General features: G+C 40.9%; 1 protein-coding gene across 7 annotated transcripts in view; it reads right to left on the bottom strand.

The window, feature by feature from the left end:
• Positions 1–1,934: 1,934 nt before the first annotated feature.
• The window catches only part of MAMDC2 (MAM domain containing 2), an 81,267-nt gene continuing 73,277 nt past the window's right edge, over positions 1,935–9,924 (bottom strand). For 4 of the 7 annotated variants that reach the window (XM_079996085.1, XM_079996084.1, XM_079996090.1 and 1 more), the window contains 4 exons: positions 6,962–7,114; positions 4,759–5,018; positions 3,246–3,330; positions 1,935–2,718 (listed from right to left, as the gene is read on the bottom strand). In XM_079996085.1, the coding sequence (XP_079852211.1) occupies positions 2,654–2,718; positions 3,246–3,330; positions 4,759–5,018; positions 6,962–7,114 (563 nt within the window). In that variant the 3' untranslated portion in view covers positions 1,935–2,653. Of the gene's footprint in view, positions 2,719–3,245; positions 3,331–4,758; positions 5,019–5,054; positions 5,088–5,883; positions 6,608–6,961; positions 7,115–9,924 lie in introns of those variants that run through there. The other 3 variants (XM_079996088.1, XM_079996089.1, XM_079996087.1) reach the window with 3 other exon arrangements.

Raw genomic sequence — 9,924 nt, 5'->3', positions numbered from 1 at the left:
GCATGTCTAAAAAGTATGTCACCAACATGAAAAGTTAGGAAAGTACTGCTTTACTTATTTAGTTAGTCTGTAGTCTATGATGCACCAGTATCTCCTAAATATCTATATTGTTGAAGCAAAATAAAAAAATTCCTTCCTGTAGCACCTTAGAGACCAACAAAGTTTGTTATTGGTATGAGCTTTCGTGTACATGCACACTTCTTCAGATAAAGCTCATACCAATAACAAACTTAGTTGGTCTCTAAGGTGCTACTGGAAGGAATTTTTTTATTTTGTTTCAACTACGGCAGACCAACACGGCTACCTACCTGTAACTATGTATATTGTGTAAATAACTGTCTTGTTGGCTTGAGGCAATGAAACACTTCACTTTGAACTGTGTGGGCAAGGAGTTTTCTTCACCATCAATTCTGAAATGGCTGACAACAGAAAAGGTTGAAGATCCTGAAGCTTTGCTGTGTTACTCTCCTGGTTACACTGGAATAGGTATGATCTTAAAATGTTATGTGTTTCCCATTAGAGCAGGGCCTTCAGTCATCCCAGGCTCCGACCCCAAAAGCAGCAAGCAGATCTTACTTCCATCTAGGTAAGTGGGATGGAAGTGATAATGGTGTTTGAAAAGTTCTTTTTAAAGACAAGTTGTGGCATTCTTACTTGTGGGAATGTCAGGATTGCAAATGCATACATGCTGTGGCCGATGGATGCATGATTGCTCACGGCGCCCAAGCCAGAAGCAACTCTAAAATGTTACTAAAAGGGCGGAAGGCTTTATGTGGGCCCTGCTGCTGCGTGTGGGGGTCCGGAATGCAACCCCCGTGCAAAACGAGAATTGCCTGTACTCTGGGGGGGGGTGTCTGCTCCATCTGTAAAGGTGGCACCATATTGCATCCTACTCAGCTGCTGCTTCCCCCCACCTCCCACTGCTCAAAGCATCCCCCTAGATGCTCCTGAGCCCATTCCACAGGGAGCGGGGAATAGAGCCAACATTCTTGCTCCCCTTTTGGATGTTGCTTAAGTTGAGGAAGAAATGGGAATTTCCCCTTTCTAGCCCAAGTTCCCACCATTTAGTGCCTCCTCCCACCCCATTTATTCATTCTTCATCAGAGCCTTCCAATCCAAACCCAATCCGTGCAGTGATCATTACAGTCTCGGAACATGCAGAGGCAGACTTATGTAGGAATAGCTGGTCTTGTGTTCCTAGAACTCCCAACAGTTTACAGCAACAGTTTGAATTACATGTGCAAACCAACTGGAAGCCAGTGAAGTTCTTGAAACCTAAGTACAGTCGTACCTTGGTTTTGGAACAGCTTAGTTCTCAGATGTTTTGGCTCCTGAACGCCGCAAACCCGGAAGTGACTGTTCTGGTTTGTGAACTATTTTGGGAAGCTGAATGTCCAACGAGGCTTCCATGGCTTCCAGTTGGCTGCAGGAACTTCCTGAAGCCTATCAGAAGCCGTGCTTTGGTTTTCGGACGTTTTGGAAGTCAAATGGACTTCCGGAACAGATTCTGTTCTCCTTCCATGGTACGACTGTATTCATTGCAACAAGCCCTAGTTAAGAAAGTAGCTGCCATACACTGGGCTAGCTATATTTTCCAGATTATTTTTTTTTCAAAAGTAGCCTATTGTAATAGTCTGGTCTGGAAGCTACCAGTGCATGGGTGAGGTTTGAAAATATATTTTAGCCACTTCTAGTCACTTAAGTGGAGTCAGAGAAATTATTTTAAATTGTATTTTATTACCTTGTTCCAAATTATAGAAAAACGTGATGTAAATACATGTGCATGCGCACACAAAACACACACCCATACATATCTATAAAATATAAAATATTCAGCAATCAAATATGCATCATCTATTTCTAACAGGAAGGCAGATTGTTTGTGGCTGAGTATGATAAAGACAATTCTGCACAAGTCTATAAAGCTATTTAAAAAAAAAAAAAACCTGCATTCCAGTCTGCTGTAATGTATGCAAGTCACTGTTTATGTATTGTAATCAACACTTTAACAGAACCTTTACAGCAGTTCATCTGTTAGCTGCTGGAATGACAAATGGATTCATTACAATAATTGTTTGGCAAGGAATAGCCAAAAACAAAAAAACCTACCCAAATTGTTTATATGTGATACTTAATATTTTTATAAATGGGTTCCCTGAAGTGATTGGGTTTCCTGAACAACAATTGAAAACTATTTCATTTGACCTACAGAATATTACTAGCTTTTAATAATATTTTCTCCATTCTTTCTAAATTCTAAAATTAAATCCATAATTTGCCAAAGACAAGACATTCACTGAATGCAGTTTTAGTTAACACAATGACAAATTATACATTTTGTCCATTTTGCTTTCTGTAATTATGTGCCCAAAAATGTTTACCAAAAACACATTTGTCTATTACTTCACACTCTGTGCAAAATGAATAGCCCTTTAGAATAACTGATGTCACATGCAAAATAAAATACAATAAAAAACAAAGTGAGGGAAACCCTGAGTCAGTAACTTCATTGGCAAGGCTGAATTCTTGCCATACCTTCACGCTGCTAACAAAATAGTTCAGTATGTATCACTCTACAACTGAGAGCAGGGAGGGAGCTGTGCAGTTCCTATTGTAGATAAGCAAGGTGATATTCCATCTGCTTCTGCGGAGCTCAGTATTCAATTTCATTAAAATCGGCAGAATAACCAGAAGACTGCAGTATGGTTTCTCCTGTTTCTAGAGGTGGAGGAAAAGAATATTTGAAGTAGCATACTATTCTATAGATAATCATTTTAACATGGGCTACTATTGAAAAACAAACACAGTGCAAACTTATACCTGTCTATTTGGAAATAAGTCACATCAGCTTTAATGGAGCTTACTCCCAAGTAGGAGGGTATAGTATTCCAGCCATAATAATGAAATTCATTCAAATAATGGCCTAGTGGAATTTCAAGCAGTTGGTATCATTTGATAAAAGAATCAGGCGGGATTTGACTTAAGAGGTTCACTCATGCAATAGGACTTTTCCTTTCTCTCCTCCGTGCCATGCACCCCCAAATCTGCTTGGAAGGGCTGGGGAAGCACCCCACCAACAAGTTGAGGGTATGTTTACATCTACATGGATTCAACACACAAGTGCCACTAGGAGCTGCCTCACTGTACTGCTTTATTTGTAGTTCATATAGTCATCTATCACAAGGAAATGGGGGGGGGGGGACTAGAAATGAAGTGAAGAAGAACTTAAAGTAAATATAATTTACCTTTACAAGGTCCTCTCTGAAATAAAATATCATCAATGGCAATGTCACTTCTTACTGATATTCCACGAACTGCTTCAAATATAATCTGTATTTTAAAAAAAATACAATTTTAAAAATATTTTTGAAGGTAAAGTTTCCAATAATTTGAAAAGTATATATAGAAGAAATTCTTCAGTCAACTGAAATATTTTTTAGCCATCATGTCATGGACCTAATTAATGCAAAGAAGTTCATGCAAATGGACTTCCTTCACTCCAACCCTCTGTACCCACTGAAAAGTCTCTCTGGAGGGTTTGTGATTTGGGAGGGGGAACTACCCTACTGAATTTTGGGAAACTTCCCACCCCACCCCCTACTTCAGCATCCACCTCCCACTCCATGTTATTCTGGAGGGTTCTCTGACCCTCCAGTGAGCATTGGATGTGCTGGAAGGAAGACAAAACGTCCCCTTACACTGGTTTCCTTCCAGTCACATTAGCTAGGATCCAGGCCAATGTGTTTTAATGAAATCTTTATTTCTTTATTGCATCCAGAACATTAAACATATTCTCTTAGGACTGCCTGGCAGATAGATTCCTTAACTTAAAGAAAAATTCCAAGTATTATTACCAGTATTGTAGCTTCTCAGTTACAGTTAAGGCTGTAATCCTATACCCACTTACCTGGGAGTAAGTCCCACTGAATTCAGTGGGACTTGCCTCGGAGCAGGTATGCCTAGGATTGCACCATTAGATCAACATACAGAACATGTTTACAGAAGCAAGTTCCACTGTGCTTATTTGAACTTTCTCCAAGTTTGCATAGGATTGTATCCCTTCTGCTTCTTCAGCCAGGTCTGTATTATAGCAGTATCCCAGGTCTATGAGTAAGTACCATGGAACTCAATGAAGTTTACTTCTGAGCATACAGGTACAAGGATGGCATTGTTGCCAAGAAGGCCCACCTATATTATATGATCAGCTGGTTCAGAGTTATTCACTGTTAACTTGAGTCACCATGTTCCCTTGCTTGGGCCACTCAAAGGTTACTTGTACTTGCAGACAAGGCCAATCAGGAGAACTGCGCTGAAAAAAATATTTTTGTTCCACTGAGTTATTTTCACTGTGTTGGTTTAAATAGCTAGATGTGTACATGGTTTTTCCCACATTACTTTTAAAAGTGACTACATGGGAACACACCTGGGCCAGTTTGGGACTACAACCCAATGTTACTCAGGCTATTGCTACCTAAATCCATAAAGAAAAAACTGTTCCCTTGGCTATGGAACCAAATCGCATAATCCTGCAGTGGATTTACCTGCATTGCAAAGAGGTAACAATCCTCCTTACCATGAATCCCAAGCTGAAAGTGAAGTGAGTTAAGGAACCCCAATTCTAGCAGTGGTTCTTTCCCATTCATTTGAGTTGCTTCAGACTCTGTTGCAAGACTGCAGCATGTGTGTTAGCAACTAAAAGTGAGTTATAACATGTCATAAACATCCCCCATGGGATCCATTGCTGCAGTGTTAACTTACCTGATGAGATCTATCACATGTATATTCTATTTGGCCTCTTAACCATGTGATGCTTTGTTCACCATGCCTTCTCCAGAGGAGGATCTCGTCCTTATCACCATGCTTTTTCATATAAACATTTAATAGCCCTGTTCCAGAGCCATACATGTGATAAAAAAATGTAAGACACTGATGTCCAACAGTCCGTCGTAATACCCTTGAAACAAGCTGTGTCTTCTGTCCATAGATCATGTTGGATGCCTCTATGTACATGTAATGTCCTTTTTTAAAAGAAAAAGATACACACCTCCATAAATGCTGTAATGAGTACCCTACCCTTGGGGCTTGTTCTGCATAAGGAATTAATTTGTCCGCAGTTCAGTTAGACTTTCCTGGAGCTGCCTAGTGCACCAAGGCATTGCTTTCTCACAGGGTCGCCATTTCACAATCATCAGTGGCAGCAGTTTTTTATGTTCAAACTACAACTGCATCTAATAATCAACAAGTTCATATATTCCTGCCTCTATTGCTACAATTCCACTCTTCTTTGCTACTCATTTTGTCAAGGAAAAAAATTCTCCCACCTCCTCTTGACCACCCCAGTCAATCCTGAAAGAAATAAGAATTGATAGCAATCTCAGGAGATGGAAAGAGACCAAGAATAGCAAGAGCAGCTGTTAGGTGCTATGGATATCGCTGCACAGAATTGCATTAGTCAACAATGTGCTTGAGGATTCTTTGAACTTGGAGAAATATTATTGGGAAGGGTTTTCTTAAGTACTGTATTTTTCGCTCTATAGGGCGCACCGGACCATAGGGCGCACCTAGTTTTTTTTTGGGGGGGGAATAAAGAAAAAAACAAAATCTTTCGGGCTGCAGGCTGCTATCCGCAAGCCTTCGGAGCCCGGCGGGAACTCCCACTGCGCTCTGAAGGCTTGCAGATAGTTGCCCGAAGCCAGGGGTGCGCAGCGCTGCGCTCTCCGGGCTTCGGGCTGCAGGCTGCTATCCGCAAGCCTTTGGAGCCCAGCAGGCACTCCCGCCGTGCTCCGAAGGCTTGCGGATAGCTTCCTTAAGCCTGGAGAGCGAGAGGGGTTGGTGCGCACCAACCCCTCTCGCTCTCCTGGCTTCAGCTAAAGCCTGCATTCGCTCCACAGGATGCACACACATTTCCCCTTCATTTTTGGAGGGGGAAAAGTGTGTCCTATAGAGCGAAAAATATGGTAATCTGTATCATATTTTCAACCTAATTTGAAATTTATTTTTGGCAACAACACAGAATCCATTGAAGATGGTATAAAACCGACTGGGGTACACAGATCGTTAAACAACACCTTATTTGGTTTCTAAGCTAGTCTTCTGTGACACAATGAAGCTGAGAAAATTGAAAATTTAGGAATCCAAGATCATCTAAATTAAAACACAAGTTTGTGCATCATTTTAAAAATCAGAACTATGAACTGTAGAAATAGCATCTGATGTTGCCTCAGTACTACTTATTACTAATTCTAGCTGTTTTTATACCCATGTTTTAAATATTTTTACTGAAGATACAGTAGAGGCAAAATTGTAGAATTCTGTGAATTATTTCCCTTTGGCTCTTCTGAAGTTTTGATCGAATCTCAACTGGTGGTATGTTATGGGTGCACAAAATATGGACATCCCAACAGGTTAAAATTGCACTTAATGGGAAAATATCTTCACAGCTCTATTATCAACCTATTTCTTAGCTTTTCATAATTTGGCCACCTCAGAGATCTCACCAGGCAGACTCTTTGCAAAATGTCAAGGTACTGGAATAAATAATCCAGATTTTATAATGGCTTGAGTGTTCAAGTGTTGTTCTTTTCCTGCCCAGGCTTATTGGAAGTGACTGAAAAAGAAATGAGACTGTCAATAATACGTTACAGGTCTCTTTAATGCACAAAGCAACCTACATTGTAAGATCAGCTTTTTTGTTTGTTAAAAGGAAAAGAGTAAACCTGTTTAAAGGGGTTTGTCTGGGTTCTTAACTGTGTAAGTCCTCTTTGCAGAATAAGCAACTATGGTTTATTGACCCGTGTACATTATAAAAGAAATTATCCCCTCTAAAAACTCTGAGTCCTGCCTTACCTAAAATGTCCTGCCTTACCTAAAATGTATTGGATAAGAAAACTTTCTGTCTTATTCTCTGATCTTCCATATTTTAGTCAATGCCCTCTAGCTAAAAATTTACAGTTTAACTCACCTACCCCAGAAGTGTGGTCTCCTTTGGGTCCAGTATAAGATGTTGGTGTCTGACCTCTTCTCTTATGCCAACCACTCCGGTTTCTATTTTGCTGAATGAACCCACATTCATTTCGCTCAAAAGTACATTCTCCAGGAAAAGCAGGCAATATATCTGTAGCAAAGAATTTACAGAGTTACAGTTCAAAGTAGGTCCAACCCTGTCTGAAATACCACACATATATGGCATTGTGGTTGGAAGTCATCACCAACTTTACCTGTTACCTAAAATTTGCAGTATCCATTAATCTATTTGAATTTGTCAGTTTTAAAAAGCAACACAGATGACACATTCCAAGGTTTTCTACTTTCTGAAATTATGAAAGCAAAATGGCTTTGGCAGTGGCGTAGCGTGGGTTGTCAGCACCCAGGGCAAGGCAAGTAATTTGCGCCCCCTAACCCGTGGATTTGTGCCCCTTAACCCCCAGATTTGGATCCCTTTACATAAACCATAAAACACACCTGCTTTTCACTCTAAAATAAACTTTATGGACAAATAATGTACTTGAGGAAAATGCAGGCCTGACTGAAAATATAGTTTGCCTTGGTCCTGAAGACTTAAGAATATGACCTTAATTGACTTCCGGTCGGCGCCAGCGTTTAATGGCGGTCCTAGCCTCGAGCTCCGAGGCAGGACTGCTCCGCAAGTTCGGGTCTGACCCGCTACGGCGAGCGGGGGACCCCTAAAATCACAGGCGCGGAGCCTGTGAACAAAGGAGATTCGGTGGGCACCTTTTGCGCCCCCCGGTACTGTGAAGGAGCCTTTTTAAAGGCTTTGGAGCGGCATCAGGGTAAGCGCGGTGCTGAGAGTCGTCACCCAGCCCACGGAGTGAAGCCGCGTCGCCATGAACGGAGAGCGCCGATTCCTTCCTGAAACTGAAAATTGACTACAACACCCGTGAGTAAGATTGAGAGATCGACGGGACACCAAAATTTGGAAATTTGGAAATTTGGAAATTTGGCTGAAAACGGGAAAGGCATAAACTAAGGAAGTCTGCCTCCCCGGAGCTGCATGATAAACAAAGCAACGAAAAAAGCAAGCTGTATTTGAGGGAAAATAATTTTTTTAAGCTGTCAAACCTGACATCGGACTTAGGCTTCCCCCCGACAGGCAGGAGAAGGGGGGAAGAGACTTGGACATTGATAACCTGCGGGAAAATTAACGGGAAAATAAGATCTTTCACTGCCAAATCCCCCAGGTCGGGCTGCCCAAACAAGGCACCGGGAAAGTGAACTGTCATACTAAACTGGATACAAAGTGGGGATTTGTCTGAAATAAAGTTACTGGACTTTAATTCAGCCTGCTGCATTTTTGGTTACATTGAAAGACTGAGAATTTACAGTGTGGACTTTGGAAATTGCTGTTTACTGTTTTATGCTTCCTTGCTCCTTTGTTGCTTCTTGCCATTCGGATACAATTGAATGCTCCCTCTAGAGGGTTTTAAGTGAAACTGTTGCACCAAAAAAGAAACAGTGGGATTTTCCACTTGGAAGCTCTTTCTGTGAGAACGACCTTGAGGATATGAGTGGCCCAACAGAAGAGATAGTAACAAGGCTTAAAGCAAAGCAATCACAGAAGAAAAGGGGCTCAATATCAGGCACAACACCAGCTGCACAGGAAAAAGCAGCAACAGCCTCTATGGATCCTATGACACAGGCACTGCTCAAAATAAATCAATCCTTGGAAGCACTGACAAAGCTGTCTACAGAAAATTCCAAAAAATTGACAGAGCTGACAGCAAGATTAGATGTGAATACAGCAAGTGTAACATCTAACACAGATTCTATAAATAGATTAATTCAGGAGAGCTCTGAAACACGAAAGATCGCGGAAAGTGCAAAAAATACTGCAGAGGAGACAAGGGAAAAGTTTGGGCCGATCATAAAAAAAGTGAATGAGCATGATGCAACCCTCTCTCTACTGGAACTCCAGAGGAAAGAGAAAAATTTGAAATTAAGATTGGTTCCTGAAAGGGAGGGGGACAGCCTTGTGGACTTCCTTACAGAGAACTTTACGGCCTTTTGGCAAGAGGAATGGGCGGAAGAAGATGAATTTGAGATAACAACAGCCTTTCCGCTGGGCAGGAGGCAGGACAAGAAACCAAGGGATTGTCTTATTACACTGAGATCAAAGGAAGAAAGAGATAAAATATTGAACCTGCACTACCAAAAGGCACTGGTGATCCAAAATTGTCAAATACAGATCTTTAAAGACATCCCTAAATATATCTTGGAGGTGAGAACCCTCTATAAAAATTTGGTTGACCTGCTGAAGAAAAATACCATACCCTTTAGATGGGAGTTTCCACAAGGACTGTCCTTTAACTTTAAAGGAAGGAAGATCAAAATAAGAACAATTCAAGACAAACAGTTTCTGGAGAGATACGCGGAAGACCTGCAGAAAGGAATTGTAGAGGAGAAAGAACCACCTGACATTGCAAATCTATCATTTGGACTTTTACCACCACCATCGGAGGAAGAACAAAAGCTTGGAGCAGTCGGAGGAACAGGCACTTAAAAACAAAATGTCTCTGCAACTTCTTAGTTGGAATTGTAATGGTTTGAACCTTCCCCAGAAAAGACGTCAAGTTTTTCATATTCTGAAAAGAGAACAATTAGACCTAATATGTTTGCAAGAAACCCACATTGCCAGGATACACAGGAAATTGCTGATAAACAAGAGACTTGGACAGGAATTTATTTCATCAGACAAAGTGAAGAAAAGAGGTGTTGTGATTTATGCAAAGGAAAAATTGGCTCCAAAAATGATATTTAAAGATGAACAAGGAAGGTACCTGGCAACTGAAATTCAAATTCAAGGAGAAAAGATTTTGATAGTTGGAGTTTATGCGCCAAATGAAGGGAAGGCCGAATTTTTTAAGAAGCTGCATGAGACTTTAATGGACTTTTTAGACTATAAAATTG

Source organism: Podarcis cretensis (genome assembly GCF_951804945.1).
Source record: "Podarcis cretensis genome assembly, chromosome: 11".
Classification (NCBI taxonomy): domain Eukaryota; kingdom Metazoa; phylum Chordata; class Lepidosauria; order Squamata; family Lacertidae; genus Podarcis; species Podarcis cretensis.
Note: the sequence above shows the minus strand (reverse complement) of the source record. Positions and strands in the feature narration are given on the sequence as shown.